Source organism: Halichoerus grypus, chromosome 3 (assembly GCF_964656455.1).
Source record: "Halichoerus grypus chromosome 3, mHalGry1.hap1.1, whole genome shotgun sequence".
Lineage (NCBI taxonomy): Eukaryota > Metazoa > Chordata > Mammalia > Carnivora > Phocidae > Halichoerus > Halichoerus grypus.
In genome coordinates, this window is record NC_135714.1 from 30,869,098 (window position 1) to 30,889,341 (window position 20,244).

At 45.1% G+C, this 20,244-nt stretch overlaps 1 protein-coding gene and 1 long non-coding RNA gene across 6 annotated transcripts in view; both read right to left on the reverse strand.

Annotated features, from left to right (window-relative positions):
• The window catches only part of LOC144381331 (uncharacterized), a 178,665-nt gene that overhangs the window by 85,220 nt on the left and 73,201 nt on the right, over positions 1-20,244 (reverse strand). The gene's annotated exons all lie outside the window — the stretch shown is intronic.
• Positions 1-20,244, reverse strand: part of RELL1 (RELT like 1) — a 70,053-nt gene that overhangs the window by 11,021 nt on the left and 38,788 nt on the right. For 3 of the 5 annotated variants that reach the window (XM_078068486.1, XM_078068488.1, XM_078068489.1), the window contains 3 exons: positions 18,174-18,231; positions 15,571-15,807; positions 12,818-12,956 (listed from right to left, as the gene is read on the reverse strand). In XM_078068486.1, the coding sequence (XP_077924612.1) occupies positions 12,821-12,956; positions 15,571-15,807; positions 18,174-18,231 (431 nt within the window). In that variant the 3' untranslated portion in view covers positions 12,818-12,820. Of the gene's footprint in view, positions 1-8,542; positions 8,786-12,817; positions 12,957-15,570; positions 15,808-18,173; positions 18,232-20,244 lie in introns of those variants that run through there. The other 2 variants (XM_036066148.2, XM_078068487.1) reach the window with 2 other exon arrangements.

Sequence of the window (20,244 nt, forward strand, 5' to 3'; positions counted from 1 at the left end):
CCTCAGTGAGCCCCCAGAGAAAAGCAGTCACTCCCGTCTCCCCGGTCTCCGGCCGCACTCCGTGCTCACCCGGCCTGTGACCGCGCGTTTCTATCTCTGGCACCCGACCCCGGGTGGAGTCTCCAAACCCAGCAGATCCCCGCAGTGCGCTCCCGCGCCTCTCCTCCCAGGGGAGGAAGGGGAGTCTCCCTGGATCTGCCGCTTGTTGGGTCCCTGCTGGAGGAGCAGTGGCCCGACTGTGTTGCAGATCACGGTTTATGGCAACCCCGAGCCGAGAGCCCGCGCCTGGGCTCCGTCTCTGCAGCCGGCTTCCCTGCTCCGATACCTGGGAGCTCTGCCGCACTCAGGCACCCCCGGTCTTTCTGTGACCCCGAGGGTCCTGAGACCACACTGTCCCGCGAGGGTTCCACCCCCCACTTAGCCACCAGAGTGACGTCCCTCAGCAGAGCTGACTTCTAAAAGTTCCGATTTTGTGCTCCGTGGCTCTATCACTTGCCAGAAGCGGCCGACGGAGGCCCCTCCCCCGCCGTCTATCCTCCTGAATATCGCCTCGGATTCACTTCTCCGCACGTCCTACCTTCCAGAAAGTGGTCGCTTTTCTGTTCAGAGAGTTGTTGCTATTCTTTTCTTCAATCTCCTGTTGAGTTTGTAGGTGTTCAGAATGGTTTGATCCCTATCCAGCTGAATTCCTGAGAGGAGACGAAATCCAGGTCTCCTACTCCTCCGCCATCTTGCTCCGCCCCCCTAAACTTCCTTACATTTAAAAGATGATTCAGGGGGCGCCTGGGTGGCTCAGTCATTAAGCCTCTGCCTTCGGCTCAGGTCGTGATCCCAGGATCCTGGGATCGAGCGCCGCATCGGGCTCCCTGCTCAGTGGGAAGCCTGCTTCTCCCTCTCCCACTCCCCCTGCTTGTGTTCCCTCTCTCACTGTGTCTCTCTCTGTCAAATAAATAAATAAAATCTTATAAAAAAAAAAAGATGATTTAGAAATCCCCAGTGTGACCATTTCCCTCATAAAACAAGACTGATGCAGAGCAATTAAGAGCTTCAGAAAAGGTTTATCTGGAAAGAAGGACGAGGTCATTCTAATGATAAAGATAAAACCATAATGCCATGATTAGATTATGGTTCCACAGAAGCCAGAATACAGTGTAACTTTGCTGAGGACACTTAATGTGCCTTGTTAAAAAGGATTCTCTAGAAAAACTATCAGGTCCCTTTAAAAAGTAGAAACGTGTTTCCAAAAACTAGAAGCCTGAGCAGATTAAAAGACACTGAACACTAAGACTACCAAGGACAGGGTGTCAAGGAAGGAAAACACTCTCTGATTAATAACAGTAGCCGACATTTACAGAGTGTTTCTATGTGCCAGGCACCACCACGCTTAGCACTCCAGATTCGTGAACTCAAGCTTTCCAATGACTCCATGAGTCAAGGACAATTTCCATTTTCGTAGGAAGAAACTGAGGCTTCCAGGTTCAATCACTTGCCCAAGGCCACACACTTAGTAACCGCGAAGCAGCAAGTCCACAGCCCGCAGTCTGACCCGGAAGCCCACCCACTCATCCCCAAACTGCCCGGGCGCACCAGTCACCCCAGAGACATCCACAGCATCACCGAGACCTTCTGGTTCCTTCACTTCCCTGTCCCCCAGCTGTGTGGGGACAACAGAAGAGAAATGCAGAAATAGAGACCCTGGCAGGACCACTCTCTAGGCAAGTGGTCCTTGTGGCTACACAGGAGCAGAGAAATGATGCTGAAAACCCATATTCTACAAGGGGCTCAGGCCCTGAGAAGATCCAAAGTGCACCTTGAATGAAATGGCACGACACTGAATAGATACAAGGCTACAGAATCACAGAGCTGGATTAAGAATTTTCTAGAACACATTTAAAGGAAATAGATGGGGAAAGTTGTTTACAGAAACAGAATTAAGATTAGGACAGTAATATTCCTATTCAAAGGCCTAGAGCAACACATATGTGATCTTTCACCAGTAACCCGTGATCCTTTGAGACTCGAACTTTTTTTTTTTTTTAAGATTTTATTTATTTATTTGTCAGAGAGAGAGAGCACAAGCACAAGCAGGGGGAGTGGCAGGCAGAGGGAGAAGCAGGCTCCCCACTGAGCAGGGAGCCCGATGTGGGACTCGATCCCAGGACGCTGGGATCATGACCTGAGCCGAAGACAGACGCTTAACTGACTGAGCCACCCAGGCGTCCGAGACTCGAACTTCTTAATTAAAGGATTATCTCCTACCAGGCTCTAACTGAATGCTCTGTGGTCATGTGCTCGCAGGTTCTAGCTGCTGAAAATGTGGGGACGGAGCTGCCTGCATAGGGTGGCATCTTGGCAGGCATAGATTAATGGGAAGATATCAGAACGTACTTGGTGTTTTGTAGTCCTTCAAATCTTGCTCTGGTCTAAATTGAGCATTAAATTTTATAAATTAATATTAATGCCTTCCTATTTTAATAAAGACTCCATGTTTACTAAAAAGCTAATCTAGGCTAATTGATAGACTCATGCTAATCTAGCTAATCAGTGAGGTCTCTTTAATTTAGTGTTTCTCAGGATGATGGGTAGCACCTTCTTTGGAAGCAACCCAAATGTTATTAAATACTGCCAATTCTCTGGGCTGCACCCATAACTTACTAAATCCGAACTGATGGGATTAGAGCCCAGGACGCTGCTTTCTTACAAGATGCCTTTATGCATATATAAGGGTTTAAGCCATGAGATAAAACTCAGTACTGTTTGTCAACTGATAATAACTGTAAGAATTAAATTCACCTCCAAAGGGCAAAACAACGCTACAAAGTCAGCTGAGGTCAAAAACCAAATGAAAGAAACAGAGGAGGAAACAGACATGACAGAAACATTTAAAGTCAAATATTAATAAAAATCTCAGCAACTCAATCAGAACTGCAAAATTCTGTAGTTCAGCAATATGAGACTGAAATACTAATTTCAAAAATCTTAAGTAACCTGAACTACAAAATTTCTGGATTATAGAATCCTTTCCTAACTTCCTAACTTCCTTCATAATAGTTAGGAACTAGAGTTCATCTCCTCTGCAGAGGTCTACTTTAAAGACCAGATGAGTGAGCTAGCATCACACCTGTTAAGGACTCACTGAGGGCCAACTATGTACAAACGGTCATCTGAAGGCACGACAGAAGGTGAGAAAACATAGTCTAAAATCTCAAAAGAGCGTGGAGCTTACAGAGGAAAGTTTAAGTGATTAACTTCAAAACGAAATGAGATGTGTCGTGTTATCATTTCTTCAACAAAACTGGAATATGTTACAACTTGCTTTTTCATCTAATGATACATTAGTAGATGCTCTGCGCCAGTATACCAAAGTAGTGTCCCTCCTGGGGTGTGTGACAACGCCCATCTCCCTCCACCCTCTTCGACACTGAGCGCTAACCAGGGAGACCATGTGAACCAGCTGGCCTGGGAGGTCTCGGTTTATAGATGTTTATTCTATGAATAAATAGGAATAATTATTTACAGTGTCCCTTTTACTCTCAGGAGAGTCTCATTTTGAATGTAAGTTATATCGTAATGCTAGTGTTAACATTCATCTTTGCCGACAGAAAAGCAAAAAGTGATCTCATTATTTTAGTTTATATTTATGTGATTATTAGTAAGTTTGGGCATTTTCCATGTTTCTTGACCACTGCATCTTTCATGCATTGTAGGGGTTCTGCACCCAATTCCAGTGTATGTGTTGGGGGGGAGGGGCAAGGTTTCTCCTACACCACCAAGTAATGCTCGGACAACTGATGGGTGTCCTACAATTCAACTCAACTCTAACTCTATCTACCTAAGGATAGCATCAGATCCCACAAGTGGACTGCCTTCCACTTCACATGCTGATCACAAGTCCAGATTGTTACCTGTATTTCTGACCAACTGGCTATAAGTCAGAGGTTCCCATGACCCCCCCTGTGGATTCAAGATTGGCTCACAGGGTTCAGAAAACCAATTATTTCACTAGATCACCAGTTTATTGTAAAGGATATTAAAGGATATAAATCAACAGCCAGATGAAGAGATACATAGGGCAAGGTCCTGAACAAAGGAGCTTCTGTAGAGTTTGGGTCCTGGACATGCACGGGGCCCAGCAGGATGGCATGGGGAAGTGTTCTGGTTCCAAACCTGAAAGTCCTCTCCTTTTGAGTTTTTATGGAAATTTCATTACATAAGCACGATGCATTAAATCACTGGCCACTCACTGGTGGTTGTACTCAATCTCCAATCCCTGTCCCCTCTCTGGAGGTGGGGGAAGAATTCCAACCCTCTAAACACATGGCTGGCTCCCTGGCAAACCACCCCATCCTTCAGTTACCTAGGAGCTTTCCAAAGGTCATTTCATTAACATAAAACACGACTTCTATGGTTCTCATCCCTTAAGAAATTCCAATAGTTTTATTAGCTCTGTACAAGAAATGGGGACCAACTATATATTTCTTATTATAAATCATAGTATCACACATTACCATATTATAGCCCCTAGTTTGGGAGGGGGTTTAATAATCAAAATTTTAGCTTTTTATTATCAATAGTGAACAACTTTTTAATGTATATAGGTCAATGCAGGAAAAATAAAAATATTTGTAGGTATTTTCCATTCAAAAAGCTTTTTTAAGTAGCATAGAGAGAAAATATATATTCCTACAAACTATATTATCTTCTTTATTGAATAAAGCCAATAAGAAATTTTGCACTCCTTATAGCCTTGAAACTTCTGGCATTAGATCTGGAGGCTGCTCTTTACTAAGTTATTACACTCATAGCAATTTAAATGTGTTCGTATATTTAGCAAAAATGGGTTTCCCAAGTGACAATAACTGAAGACTTGTGATTTACCAGCCCTTGGGATGGTGAGATGCAGAGCACTTTATTCCAAGTAAAATGTGCTTGACATCAAAAGTTACTCTGTATCTGGAAAAACCAGGGCTCCCCTGGGAATTATTTAAATGCAATTTGGCAGTTCCCTATTAGTCTCAATACAGCCTCAATACAATGATTCCACGTCTACACTAAGCTACAGGTAAAAGACCTTAGGACTTTGACTAGTACCACCTCTTTCTACTAAGGAAAGCCAAACGAATTAGACATTACCTCTAATGTAGGCTTGTGAGCTAGAGGTTCAGCCGCCTGGCTGTCAGTAAGCCTCCACCTGAGAATCAAATGAATAATACAAAACCTATGTCTGACCTGGCCTCACTGCGCTGCAGGAAAATTAAGAAATTTCAAAAACACTTTATTTTCTAAGTAGGGTTTGCCCGATATATAACTAATATCCAGCATTTGCCTATTTAGCACTTACGAAGTGCCAAGGAATATCCCTATGAGGCAGGTGATATTAGGTGATATTATTACCATTATCCCCACTTTACAGATGGAGAAGCTGAGGCCATCAGAGGCTACGATGTCCAAGGTGACACAGCTAACAAGTGACAGACCAGGACTTGAGCACAAGGAGCCTGATTCCGGAACCTACACTGTGGAGTTACCTCAGCATCCTGTGTCCTGTTCTTATAGAAAACAGGCACTGTGACTTACTGAGGTGTTCAGTGTTAATAGATTCAAAGCCTCAAGTTACAAATTAAGAAAAATTAAAATCCTGCCTATAACTATTGATTCCCTTTTCTTTCTAGTTCTAGGCAAACGTGTCTCTAAAAGCCTTTCATTTTCTGCCTCTGCCAAGGTCCTCCAGAGCCTCCAGAGCCCCCAATGCTACGGAAAGGACAGAGGTCACAGCCCCTGCTTCTTAAGTCCTGTCAAAGGGCGGACAGGCTCCCGAGGAAGAAGAGCTGAGTTAACGAGGGGTCAATGGGTCAACTTCTGGTCAAAAATAGGAGGGGCCTTGGAACCGGTGCTGCCCAGGGAGATGCGTGCAGCGGAAGACGGACTGCTTCGGGGGCAACCGACACCAAACCAACGCCAAAACCTCCGGGCCCCCACACTGTCTGAGTCCCGAGAAGACTGACAAGTGTGTGTGTCTGGTCTGTACCCACGGCAGGGCTGGGGACGAAGAACTTTGAAAGAACATCACAGTTGATGACAGTGAGGTAGGTTTCTAGGCCCACCAGCACCTCTCAGATGATCTCCATCCATGTTTTGGAGCTATTCCCAATGACAAACAGGGCATATAACTTTTTAAAAATGTGTCCAGCATTTTCACCCCTCATGGCTCAACTGGCGGGGCATGTAAAAGCTCGAGAGTCCACAGAAGCTATTAGTCATTACCTTCAACAAAAAGCAAGGTGTAGACAAGCATCCATGCTCTCGTTGGAGGAAGAGCAAACGAGGGAGCTGTACATACATACATGTGTGGCATAAGCATGTGTACGCACAGAATAATCCAGAAAGGACACAGAGGATGCCAGTAACCAGGGCTCCCTCCTGGGAGGGAGATTTTGAGATTGTGGTGAGGGAGAAGGGCTGTAGATAGGGTGAAGATTTCTCTTATTCTTCACCCTGTAGGCTTTTATGCTGCTTGGGAGTATTTTATTGTGTGCATGTCTTCTTTTTCAAATCTTAAAAAAAAAGTAATTCAAGTTCAAACACTTGTAATAACCAGTTCACCAGAGACAGTGAGGGGAATGAACCGTCAGGAAGTCCAAGCTCTGGAACCCACCAGCGGCATGACCTTGAACAACATACATAACTTCCGAGGGCCTCCTTACTCCGGAAGGAGGGGGTGAGGAGGCACGGGGAGCAAAGTCTGTGTAAAAATTAGAACCAAAGCTCCGAGAAAGCACGGCCCTTGTGCGTCCATCTTCCACGCTTCCGTGTCCCTCAGGCCTGGCACCGCACCTCGCATATCGTAGGGGCTCCATAAATACTTTTAAAAGATACAACTGTATCCGAATTGACCTAAATTAGCAATCACAGCTCCTCTGAGAGCTCAAAGTCTATGATCTTAATCTACCTGTAAGAAAACAGAATTGCTCACAGAACTGAACTGAGGCAGGCACAGCTCTAAGAGCCCAATGACATCAGAGGGTCCCCGTAGGAGACCAAAGGAGGCCATGCCTGGTGAAGGCTGATCATGCTGTCACGATAGCTACTTTGAGTCCCTGGGCTAAGAGATCGAATGAGGACTTTTTTTTACTCGGAGAAAGCAAAGCTCCCTCAAACTCCAAAGCCACTGAGCATGTTAGCTCCCAGTGTGGATTTCTGCCCATCGGACCCGCGTCAACTGCCTGGCCCTCGGAGCTGGGAAAGTCATCCCTCTGAGCCTCGTTCTTCATCTGTCATGGGGAGAGTGGAGAGATTATTACCCATAAGGTTGCACTGACATGTCGGCCCATCACTCAGCTTTTCTCCTCATCTGGCCAGGTCCGGGGCAGGTGTTGGCTCCTCTCCACTTCCATACTGAGCGGGGGCTCAGCGGGAGTGATCTTCCATGTAAGAACAGAGGCATCAAGCCAAGTACCGCTTTTCCCCTGCAGAAATGTGCTCAGCAACTGCAAATCAAGGCCGATGTTCCTGTCTCTGCCTATTCAAAGCACAGTTTCTTCTTATCAATTTCTCTGCCATTGCTCTCTAAGGCCAGTGAATCAAATTAAGGGGCTTCCATCAACCTAAGGTAACTTGCTTTCTACAAAATGTACATTTTGCCCTGAAAAAAATACACGCTATGGAGAAAAATATTAGCTAACGGGCAGTGCCGTAAGTTTCTCACCATCCTCTCCTTCCCTGGAGAGTTAACCAAAGAACCACAACACAAAGTCGTGCAAATAATGCAGCCCAACCTCAGGGGAGCCCCCACAGGGACCCTCCACTACACCCCAGTCACCGGAGTTCAAAAAGGAAGAGGAGGAAAGGAAGGTGCCAAAGGTCAGGGAAGCTGACCTTGTGACTGGTCATGACGCTCAGGAGGGAGGGAGCAGGATCCATGAAAGAGTCTTGGCAAAAAGAAGACTCTGATGCCAGGACAGAGCTCCAGCACAGCAATTTAGCACAGAAAACTCAGTCCACACTACCTCTTAATTTAACCGGCCCTCTGATGTGTACAGTACAAAGAACTTAAGCCGGCAAACTCTCCAACGGACTTGTTACTATTTCTAATTCCATGGGTATAGGGAATGGGTATGGATGGCAGGGACCTGGTAGGAGGGGAAAGGGTATGGATGGCGAAGGCCTCTTAGCACAGGCAAGAAAATGGTCCAAATTCCTAAGGGACCTGCCAAATATCAATTGTTAAAATGTCATGAGAATCCAAAGCTCTAATATTCTTAAGAATAAAAGGGGACTCCCGGAACCTCAACTCGATGTTTGACGAATGGGCTAATACGTAACTAAGACTACTGAGGATGGGATGAAAATTATTGATAATCGTGCATATTTAGTAAATACTAACTCTGTACCAAGGACAGACTGAAGAACGATATATCTATGCTACATCCCTGAAGTCCACCAGCAACCCCACTGTAAAGATGAAGACCCTCAGGCGCGGAGGGGTGAGGCAAATTGCCTAAAACCACTGGTCATGAGTGATAGAGTTACAATGAAACCTAAACAGTTTAAAACTCAGCTTTTAATCACTATAATAAATTGCTAAAGAATTAACAGAATCAGAACGCCTGGGTGGCTCAGTTGGTTAAGCGTCTGCCTTCGGTTCAGGTCACAATTCCAGGGTCCTGGGATCAAGTCCCGCATCGCACTCCTTGCTCAGGAGGGAGCCTGCTTCTCCCTCTGCCTGCCGCTTCCCCTGCTTGGGCTGTCTCTCTCTCTCTCTCTCTGACAAATAAATAAATAAAATCTTAAAAAAAAAAAACAAAAACAGAATCACTTCAGTAATAAAACAGTATAAAATAAAAAGCCACGTCTAATATTATGAATGTTTGTTTTGATGTAAAAAATACTGTTACGTACACTTCCCAAATCAATGTTTCAGTGAGAACCTACCAGAAGATGCAAAAAAGGAGCACATACTTCAGAACCGTGTGATATCAAATGCTTACCACAGCTTCATTTTGAAAAAGTGAAAGACCAGTGATCATGAAGACAAGGCAGTGGCATTTGGAGGCTGAAAGCAATTTGATTTATTTAACTTCAAAGAACAAAAGCTTATTCTTCTAAGAAGAAATCAAAACAGATTTTCTGTGAAAAAAAGAGACCATTTTAACGGCACTGCCAAAATAAATCAGGCAGAGAGCAAGTTAGATCTAACTACAAAAAAGAACACAGGCCAACAAAATGGGGGGAAAAGAATAAGGGGAAGAAGAAATGCCAAACAACAGATTTTGTTTTTTAAAAAGAGAAGGAAAGAGAGAGACAGAGAAATCCTAAGACTAGTTTCCAGCATCAATCTGTAATTTAAAAAAAAGAAAGAAGCCAAGCCAATGAGTAGATATGATTTTGCATGTGACTATTTAAATCAATTCTACACTAAAAATCCAAAGTTAAAAGCATTTTTCACAAAAAAATAAAAGTCTAAGAACTATCTTAGACTGTATGAAAGACGCATAACACTCCTGTCTTACTTTATTAGCTATATTCTAGGGCAAATCTTCCAATTCACTCTAGAACCAGAGATTTGGGGCCCAGATGGAAAAATATCAGGATTTCTCTAGCTGGAAAAATCAAGTCATGTTAAATACCCCAAACATACTCTTTTGGTGGGATAAAAAATGTTAAGACACCTAGCAAGAAAAATTTTGATGAATAAGTTTTTTAAATGCCCATGAATATTTCTTTCCCTTCATTTTCAGACTCTGTTCTTTGTTGGGGTCATCAGACATGGCCACTCAGCAGGTCTCAACCCCAGCAGGCTCTGGACCATGGGATCTGCTTTCCCCAACCCAGATAAGTGGTCAAGCCTGTGACTCTAGAAGCCAGGCTGCCTGGGGTGGGCTCTAAACTCGATCCCTCCTCTTGCCTCTTGTCACTCTGAACACCCACATTACTTACACTCTCTGTGCTTAACACCTCCATTTGCAAAATGGGGTACTAACTAGTACCTACCCATTGCTGTTGTGAGGATTAAATCAATACATGGAATGTGCCTTTCAAAGCATGCCGGGTATATAGGAAACACTCAATACACAGCAGGTATTATAATTCAATTACTCTATGCCCATGAGCATTCACGATATCATTCTCTCCACTTTTGAGTTTGTTTGAAAATTTCCATAAAAAAATTTTTATTTTTAATTTCAAAATTAATTACAATCGAAGGCTCAGAAAACACATCCCCCCTCTAAGGTCATTCATGAGCTCATTGTTGATTTTGGAGGGCAAAGCACAATACAGTCACCTTCTACCGAGAGCCAACTACATGCCACACACTCTGCTGGCACTTGCCTTAAACCAGTAAGTTTAATATCCTTATGTCACATTCAAGGAAACCGGGTGTAAGTGGGCTTAACCGGGTGAAGTACAATTTCAAAGTGGTGAAGCAAGCACGTGAGACCACGTCTTCTGATCAAATGCGATATTCTCTTACAAAATCCTGCTGGATGATTGTGCGCTTTGCAGAGAATATCAAATTGTAAATCAGATGTGGCCAGGATTTCAGAGATTGAATCCAATTCTTAGTGGCAGATACAGAAGAATTTGGATGAAGAAAACCAGCTGAGCAATCCTACTTCTTTTAACCTTCTCAAATCTCAAGTGCTTCTCTCTCTGAGCAGTAGAGGCTAAAAGCTGGTGGGCTGAGCCTAACAGAGGATCGCCCTGCACGTCCTTCCTGAGGGACAGCAGTGTCTTCTTACCCGTGGTTTGCTCCAACTCTCGACACACGGCCGGGCTGATGACTCAAGAGGCAGACTGTCATCACGACCCATAACCTTCTCTGCAGCTGAGCGGGCTGGGCCTTTCCCTGTACACTTGGGAGAGCCAGATGTTTCTCTTCTCCGAATTAAAGGCCTCATGACTTTAATCAGATTGCTCCTCTTATTTACCAAAATCACTCAGGATTCAAATTGGAATCCCTAACTTCTACTAATCCAGAACATCTACTCTGTTCGATAAAACTTTCTGCAATGATGGAAATGTTCTGGATCTGCGCTGTCCAATATAGTGGACCCTAGCCAACTCTGGCTACTGAACACCCGAAATGGGACTAGTGCAACTGCAGAACTAAATTTTTAATGTTAATTAATTTAGATTTAAGGAGCCACAGGTGACTAGTGGCTACCATATTAGACCACAAGGTTCCAGATCACTGGTGGAAATGCCCTCCATTCATGGGAGTAGGGCTGCCTCTTCATGAGCATCCTAGGATGGTAGAAGAGTATACTTGATCTTGTAGTCAGAGACCTAGGTTCAAATCAGCTCCTCTTTTCAGCTAAGTGACCCTTAGCATGTAACTTACCCTTCCCATTCATTTGTTCTCTCATCTGTAAAACTGGGATAATAGTATCCATCCCATTAGGAGATGTTGATAATGGTGACATGTGAGATTTATATCAGTACAATGCCCAGAAGACTAGAATACTGAATTGACATCAGTTACTTTTACAATTTTACAATTACTTCATCCTCCTCTTCCTTTTCCTGAATCTCTCTTGGCTCCCTTCCCAAGGCACCAGTAACTGGCTAAGAAGCCAAAGATAGACTTTTCTGTTCTGTTTCTCTTTTATAAAGAAAGCCCCCTAGTTGGTTCCTCATCTCAGGGGAAGGAGCCAGATCTTCCCAGATGCAAGACTGAAAGAACTAACACTGGAAGCTATCAGAACCCCTTTGTCTTACAGAATTCAGGAGCGCCAACTCTTCCAGATCATCCTCAACCTCTCTGAGCCTGGGCAGATCATCCCTTGAAAGCCACTCCTCTCGGACTCCTCTGCACCAGCCACACCCTACTTGACTCCAGGGCTCAACTTCAACCTTGCCTCTTGCGGGAACCTTCGAGGACCCAGCCAGTCCACCTCCCCAGGCCACACCCTTCCCCCCTTTTGCAAGCGTGACCTCTTCTGCCTTCCTGTTCGGGCTCTGAACGTTCCGCTGGAGCTTTCTGAGCATAATCACTCCTGAGTCCTCACCCTCGCCCTCTCATACATAATAAGAAACATGAAAGGGGCGAATGCTCCTCAAGCCAGAACAGAAAGAAAAGAGCAAGATGAAAGCTAAGCCAATATCAAATTATCACAAGCCTTTTTCCTTTTGCAAGCTCTATCTTCCAAAATGAAAACTGCCCCACCAAGAAGCATTCGCCTTTGCTTTTTAAATCACTTCAAAATATTTGATTGGAAGAGTAATATTCCTAGCAGGGCTATTCTAGAACTGTGGCATATCAAAGAAAACTGGTTTCCAGCTCAATTAAAGGAAAAAGCATTGGTTTGCATGCTCCGGCCTTTTTCAAATCACAGTTTTCCCAGAAATGACGACAAGATTGTATTTCATTTGGCCGGCACGGTTTCGTAAAGCACATTTCATAAGCTGCCAACATTTAAAAACCTGTGGCGATTTCACATTTCCAAAGTCTAGATTTCCACCTTTTTTTGCATAAGATCTAGCAATGCTTAAGAGCCTTCTGCCCTGTGGTAACGCAAGCCCGATGGGTGGGTTGGGGGATTTCTAGTTTGCCACGATCCCTGCCATTCTGCCTTGTGTCTTAAGCAACCCTCTCTCCTCCATCATCACGCAGGCCAGGCCCCTGGAGGCACCCAAGTTTGTGGCCTCTTTACCAGAAGCTCTAGACGAGTAATCACCTTCAGTCCCCTATAGCCCTACCAGTTATCGCTTCCCTGCCCAGTCATTCCTACACTCCCATCCACACCCAAGGAGGCTCTCAGCACCTTCTCCCCACCGTGCCCCACCCCACCCCCATGTCACCCAAACTGCGACTCACCTGCTACTCTGTGTCACTTCGGTCTCTCTTCACAGGTGTCACAGGCACCTCTCCATTGACGCTATCGGTCCCACTAACTGACATCAAACTTCTCCGCTCCTTCTGATTTGACTTGTGTTCCACTTTAGTCACTCTAAACCTGAGGGGTTAAAGAGCAGATGTGATGGGTTTTGCTTTTCCAGGAAACAAGAATCAAGAGTGAGTCAAAAGTCCAGAGGATCCCAAACGAACTCAGCCAAATGGGACATCAATGAAAAACGCCCTATTCAATAAGGGGCGGGGGGATTCCTACCCACAAATGCCCCTATCCCCTGCCAAACTTTCCAGCTGACTTTCCCTCAACACATCACACACTATGCTGGATACTTTATATAGAGAGCATGAAAAATGCATTAGAAAGCACAGGGACTCAAATTTTAAACAGCCTCAGGGTTATGGTTTCCAACAAGGCCATGGGTTGACCATCGGTTGTTTTAACCACAGAAGGCAGGCTAAAGGCACAACTAGTTTGCAGTTAGACTGATGCAACCAGAAGGTTCACTCGAGGACTGTCTTATTCAAGTGCACCCCTCAGACAGTCTTATCTCTGTACACACATGGCCAGAGGAGCCCCAACTGTGTCTTTTATCAGCATCAGTGGGCGGTGGGGTTTCTGTGTGTGTTCGGTTTTTGACTATTTTTTAAGCAAATGTGGGTTAATTTTCATTAAGGATTTAGGAAAAACATTAAGGGAGTTAAGGAAGAGATTTTCATTAAGAATTCAAAGAGCAGTTAAGGAAATTTACTCAGTTTGACTGAAGTCTTTCATAATAGCTTCTCTCTAGTTCTGGTCTAAAATTCCCTTAAAACTATCTAAAAGAAAATACACTCTCCTTCTTTGCCCAAATGAGCTCACCACAAGGAGGAGGGAGCCTCTGAGGAAGTAAAAGAAGAATCAGGGAAAAGCTGTAACCACAGATCCACTCGGTCAAAATGTAAGTCTCCCTTTAAGCAACACAAGAAGCCTGTTATAATTAAACGCTCACAGTTTCTACATCCAGGAAAGAGACTTGCATCTGGGGCATTTACAAGAGCCATGCTGAATCTCAGTTGAAAATTTCAGCAGATTTTTTTTTTTTTAAAGCAAACAAAATATGCTTTGTCTAAACAAGCCCCAGGTTCTCATTACATTCCACATTCACAAATTCCCATGACTCTGCTTCTTAATAAAACAGTGCGGTCATGAGTTGTAGTCTTTTGCTGTAAGTGGGAAATAGCCCTGCACTCTTCTCGTTGCTTGTGCAACAAGGGATAAAACTCGACCAGATCAAAATCACAATAATAAGAGTAGCCACCAGCTGAGTGCATAGTAAGTGCCAAAAACTGGCCTAAGACCTTTCCGTGAGTGAACTGATGTGATCTTCCCAACAACCCAGTGAGGTGAGTGTTTACTGTCCTCATGTTAGAGGGGGAAACTGAGGCACAGAGAGACATGAGCGAGTTCGGAAGCAGTCGTGCCAGCACGCAAGCGAGGGCGATGGCGATGAGTTCAGGCCACTCTCCCGAGTCTGTCCGAAGAGAGAAGGATCTCGTTTGCAGTACTGTTAACTTCTGCCTTTCCAAACGTAGCCTTTGCCGGGCGGTTCCCGCCTGGGACTCAGGATGGATGCAGCAGACACTGCAGAAGCATCCCCTGCACAAATATTCTCCACGCCGTCAAATGGATTCATCCCCGGAAGGCCGAGCGCTCCACATCACAGAGGGGCCCCAAGGCAATGGTACCGGACACAGGTAACGTGATCGAAAAGAAAGCAGCCGCAGGAATCCACATGGGCGTCACGTGGCAGCCACCGCGGAGCAGTGGACCAGCTCCACCTCCTCTCTTCTGTTCTCTTCGTACGAACAGTCCTCCTGTCTCTTCTCCTCCTACTGGCAGAGCCACAAGATGGAGAGTGCCTGGGCCTCTGGATGGCTACTTGAAGAGCCGCCCACTGATCTTCTGGGCCGCACAAGTGAAATACAAACTTCTGCTCCGTGCAGAGCTGAGATTTGGCCTTTATCTATTAGAAGCAGGGTGCTGGCGAACGCTGCACGTCAACCTGACTGGACGAACAGATGCCCAGAGCGCGGGGACCACGTTATTTCTGGGTGTGTCTGTGAGGGTGTTTCCAGGGGACATTCATTAGCTCCTGAGTCCGTAGATTGAGTAAAGAAGATAGCCCTCACCAAGGATGGTGGGTGTCATCAAATCCCTTAAGAGACTGAATAGACAAAAAGGCCCAGGACGGAAGAATTTGGTTTTTTCTTTACCTGCTCTCAAACATCAGCCTCCTGGTTCTCGGGCCTTCAGAATGGGGCTGAATTACACCATCAGCGTTCCTGGTCTCCAGCTTGCAGAGGGCAGTTTGCAGGACCTCTTGGCCTCCATAATCACGCAAGCCAATTCCTATAATAAATCTTGTGTGTGTGTGTGTGTGTGTGTGTGTGTGTGTATCCTATTAGCTCTGTTTCTCCGGAGAACTCTAATACAGCAAGTAATTGATTTTTTTTTAACCTTAATTAATACACCTGACCTCTGATCTAGCATAGCCACCTCTTAGGATTCTTCTGCTATTGCAAAAATGTAGGACTCAGAGCAGAAGACATCTAAAAAGCCCAGACATATAACCCGAGCCAGGCTCAGGACATCATACTCTATATTTAACAGGGACACACAAATCCACACAGCACAGCAAGCATGTCACATAAACCCAAAGCATCCACAGGGATCTCACCTGCCAACAGAGAGGACAGTGACCTCTCCTTGACGCCTCGGATGGCCCTGTTTGGACTTGTTGGTGGGTCTGATGAAGTGCCACCGTTTGTGCCTACACCGATGACATACATCCCTCTCAACAGCACCGCCCACTGTGTGCAGATGGTGGCCGCAGACGTGCTTCCCCGGGGTGCCTCCTGGTGACAAGGGGCCCGGGCTCACAGGCGGGCTCCCGGGAGTGCTGGGGGTCACCGGGCTAAGGGGCGGTGGGGAAGAAAAGGTAGAACTGGTTACTTACAAAAAGTACGAGCTGCGGCAAGCTCTCCCCTGCAAGGCAAGCAGCAGCTTTAAATCACCGCCCAGCGTCTGCCTAGGTCTCTAAACAAAGAGATCCCCTGAACATATGTGCCCTGAAGAACTCAGATGATCAAATGACTTAAAATAGAAGATTTGATCCAGACTGACTATTGCATCAAAGGAAGAAAGCTTTTAGGTCAAGATCCCAAAATCGCTGCTCAAGAGATGTTGATGGTGTTGGTAACAGTAACAAAAATAGCTAACACTTCGTATTCTAAGCATTTGATAGGTGTTGATTCCGTTAAATCTTTTCAAAACCCTATGAAGTTGGTATTATGAATTTCCTCATTTTAAAAATGAGAAGTTAACGTAACTTGCCCAAGGGCACACAGTTAATAAGTGATGGATCTGAGATCCAAATCTGGAAAGCCTGATTCTAGAAACCGTGATCTTAACCACCGTGCTATAGTGCCTCAGAAAACAAGAGAGACTGCATTCTTTGATAGCCTGGGAAAAAATCTAGCCAGACCACCCAAACTATAAAAAGCAGACGTAGATAGGTCAGATATTGGCCACCTTCAAAAGGCACCCCGAGACTCCGGGCCGCTAGAAAAGGAGGTCTGACAACAGGACAGGCTGGCCTGACCGGGAATCAGCCCTCTGACGTGCCACAGGCGGGTGGAGGTAGGGCAGCACGTCACCGCGGAGCCCAGCCCGAGCCCGAGCCCGAGCCCTGAGCCCGGGCCAACAGCCCCAGGGGCACAGGGAATCTTATGACAGCATCAACCAGCCCTTCTGCTCCCGGAAACCGGCCCACATGCACTTTTAAAAAGAACTGTGCATGGTTGAGGAGAGTCTCAAACATCATAGACAGCCAGAAGTTTTCCGGTGTTCTTTAGGGAGGCTCTTTAGATCGTTAAAATAAAAACACACAGCAGAGGCTTTCTGAGACAAAAAAAAAAAAAAGTGAAATTAACACCACATCGTAGGAAGTTGAATTCACAAGTTTAACAACATTCATTCGACAAACGTTTCTCAAGCCCATAAAACCCAATGACAGGCACTGTCCACTGCCCCACAATAACCGAGGGCAACACGCCAGGAGACAACACGGTCCAAACACCAGGGAGGCGTCTGTGGTCAGGGCTGGAACGCGGGAGAAATCCCAGCTCGCGAGTCTCTGAACCACACCACACCCAGAGCTTCCTAGGCTGACCTGCCTGCACTCTGAGTGCCCTCGACAAAGGGCAGATCTCACACGCCAGTTTGACAAACACCCTATAGATTATCTAAGATGTGCCGGGTACTCCACCTGCAGAGTAAACAGGAAAAGGTCCAAACTCCTTGCCCTGTCCCTTGGAACAACTTGCCTTCCTGGCCCTTCTTGCTACTGTCCACCACACATTCTCTGGCTGCCCCAGGCCGAACTCTCTCGGGTATGCCCCCCACTTATGCTCCAGCGTTTGTGCCCTGGGCCTGCTCTGCCTCCAAGCAGTCTCGGCTTGTCACGTGTCCAGCTCAGACGGCACTTCTGTGAACCTTCGCTGACTTCCCTCTGGCCCCATGGAGGCCCCAGAGCATCCAGTGTTTGCTGCTCCCACAGCATGGCCATGCTTCCCATCACAAGGCCTCATGCCCAAGGCTCCACTCCCCACTAGACTGAGCCCTCTGGGCCAAGCATCTGCGAAAGCCCACCTCCAGCATTGTGCCCAGCACTGAGCAGGCATTCAATAAATGCTCCTTGCTGAAGAAATAAAAAACTCTAGAGAAATACTATAATGTCATCAACTCAACCAGCCTGATTTTTGCTTCATCGTCATTATCCATGGAGGTCTTTCAATGCCCCAGGCCCTTTGTCTTCCTTATAATAACCCAAGGAAGTGCGTACAATGGTTATCTCCATTTATAAATGATGGAACTTGAGCTCAGAGGGGTGAGTTAACTTGCCCACAAAGAGGTAATCAATACGTGGCAGAGGTGAGACTCCATCCAGGTGCCCAACTCCCAGGCTGTTACTTCTTTATCCTATCTCCAAAACCACAATCCTCAGCCAGGGCTGAATTCGCCCCAGGGGACACTGACGATGTGTGGGAACATTCTGGGTTGTCACACAGATTGGGGAAAGAGGACACCAGCATTAGTGAGCAGAGCCCAGGAACACTGATAAATATCCCACAATGTACAGGACAGTTGCCCACAGCAAAAAATTATCTGGCCCAAATGTCAACCCAAAAAATTATCCGGCCCAAAGCTGGGAAACCTGCTCTAGCAGATAACTGCAGGAAAAAAAAAAAAGTGCCACTAAATGGGGGGAGACCCGCTCACCTTTCAGGGTCCCCCAGGCTGTTATCTGCGACCATTGCCTTTAAAACATCAACGTTTGCTAAGGAAAAAAAAGAAAGCAAAGAATTAAAATGGAATGAATCACATGAGCAATCACAGAATTATCACAACAGAAAAGCTGTTGGAAGGAAAATAAAGAGAAGAAAAGCTGTTGGGAAAAGATCTGAGGTCCTTCAGTTCACAGGGCCCTGGGGCCCCGGAGAAGGGAGGGTTTTTCCCAAGGTAACCCCTCGAAATGGCACCATCTGCAGGTAACCTTCACCATGCAGGAATTCAGTATGAGTGACACAGAATCTACACAAAGGACAGTGGATCTGCCATAGAGCCCAGCTTCCTACACATCATTCCAACAGAACATAGAAAACTACTTTTCTTCCCCCTCCCAAATGAAAGGGAGACTTACATGCTGCTATTCCCCTGCATTCACCTCACTTGGCTAAATAAATAGTGAGACGTAGGTCTTAAGAGACCTGTATTCTAATAACTTGCACGTGCCTAAACGATTAGCCTTAACCTCTGGATACCCACGTATTGTCAAGTCTATCCCACATATAATCAGGGATGTGAGAGGGTTCACTTTCCAGGTGGGCCATTTGGCTTAGCTCAGCTTCAGGACCGTACAAGACCTTAACTCTGGCCAATTACCTTAAATTTCCAAGAGTTGATCACACATAGAGGTTACCTAATATGGACTGAATTAAATTAGAATTCTAATGTTAATTAAAAAAAAAATCCAAATTTTTAGGTTGGGGGTAGGCTGTCAACCAAAGCAAACTGAATCTAAGCTTCTTGGGTCCCCACTCCCCTCTCTGCCCCCGAAGACACACATGTTCTTTCTGCCTCTTACAGAGTGGCCAAACTCTCAAGGATGAAAGACTGAGTGAGTGTTCAAGTTTCTCTTGGATATTTAATCGGCAAGGCCAAATGTTATTACTGACTCCTAACCTTTTCATTGATTTTTTTAAAGTGCTGTTCTCATGAGGAACCACAAATTCTCCAGAGATGGAAGAATAAAAAATCACTATTTGCCATGTGAGCCAACAGCAACATTTCACATTTAACAGCTCAAATGACATCCCTAGAGGAGGAAAATTAACTCTAGTTTCAACACTACTGCTTTCAGGTTATTAACAGTTACAGGTTTATATGGTGCTTCTCAGCCTTTCAAAAATTAAATTTAAGGCTTTTTTTTTTAGATTTTATTTATTTATTTATTTATTTGAGAGAGAGGGAGAAGCAGACTCCCTGCTCAGCAGGGAGCCCGATGCGGGGCTTGATCCCAGGACGCTGAGATCGTGACCTGAGCTGAAGGCAGACGCTTAACTGACTGAGCCACCCAGGTGCCCCAAAATTTAAGTTTTTTAATTTAAATAATTATTGCCCCACCCAGGAGTCTTTTGCAACATCTTTTTCCTAATCACCCTCTTGCGAAATTATAATAATACAGATAGATTATCTGTTTATGTACTATACGTATATCTGTGTTTTACATACAAAATAGTAAGGGTTTTTTTGCCCCCATGATCCATTTCCCCCCCTTCACAATCCTTGCAAATGCATGGGTTATTTTAAAAAGAAATATTAACACAGCATACCATCTTTTCTAAAAGAAATATTCTTTTTGCCCTCTTCACGACTACCTGTGATGAAGTCCCAACGCATTCCCTAACACAAGTTTTGACCTAAATAAGACTCCTGTGATTACTGAAAAAGTACTGAAGTAGATTGGCAGTATCTTCTCCCATACAACAAAGGCATGCTACCCTCTATAAGACAAACTTAAATATAATCTAGTGATGTCAGTCAATTTCCCTTTTAATTAATAATAAGGATTCAGAAAATAAATTTTTGTTTAGAAAAGGTTTGGGGAAGACACAAAATAATTTGCCAGTTGACACTTATTCTCTGCCATCATTTACTAAACTTCAAGGCTACAGACATTAAAAAGGGAAAACAACAACAAAAGGTATGAAAATAAAGATAGCACCAATAGCACTCACTTATAAGAATGTGCTTTTTAAAAACGAAAGCTTAAATAGTTGCCAGAGAAAAT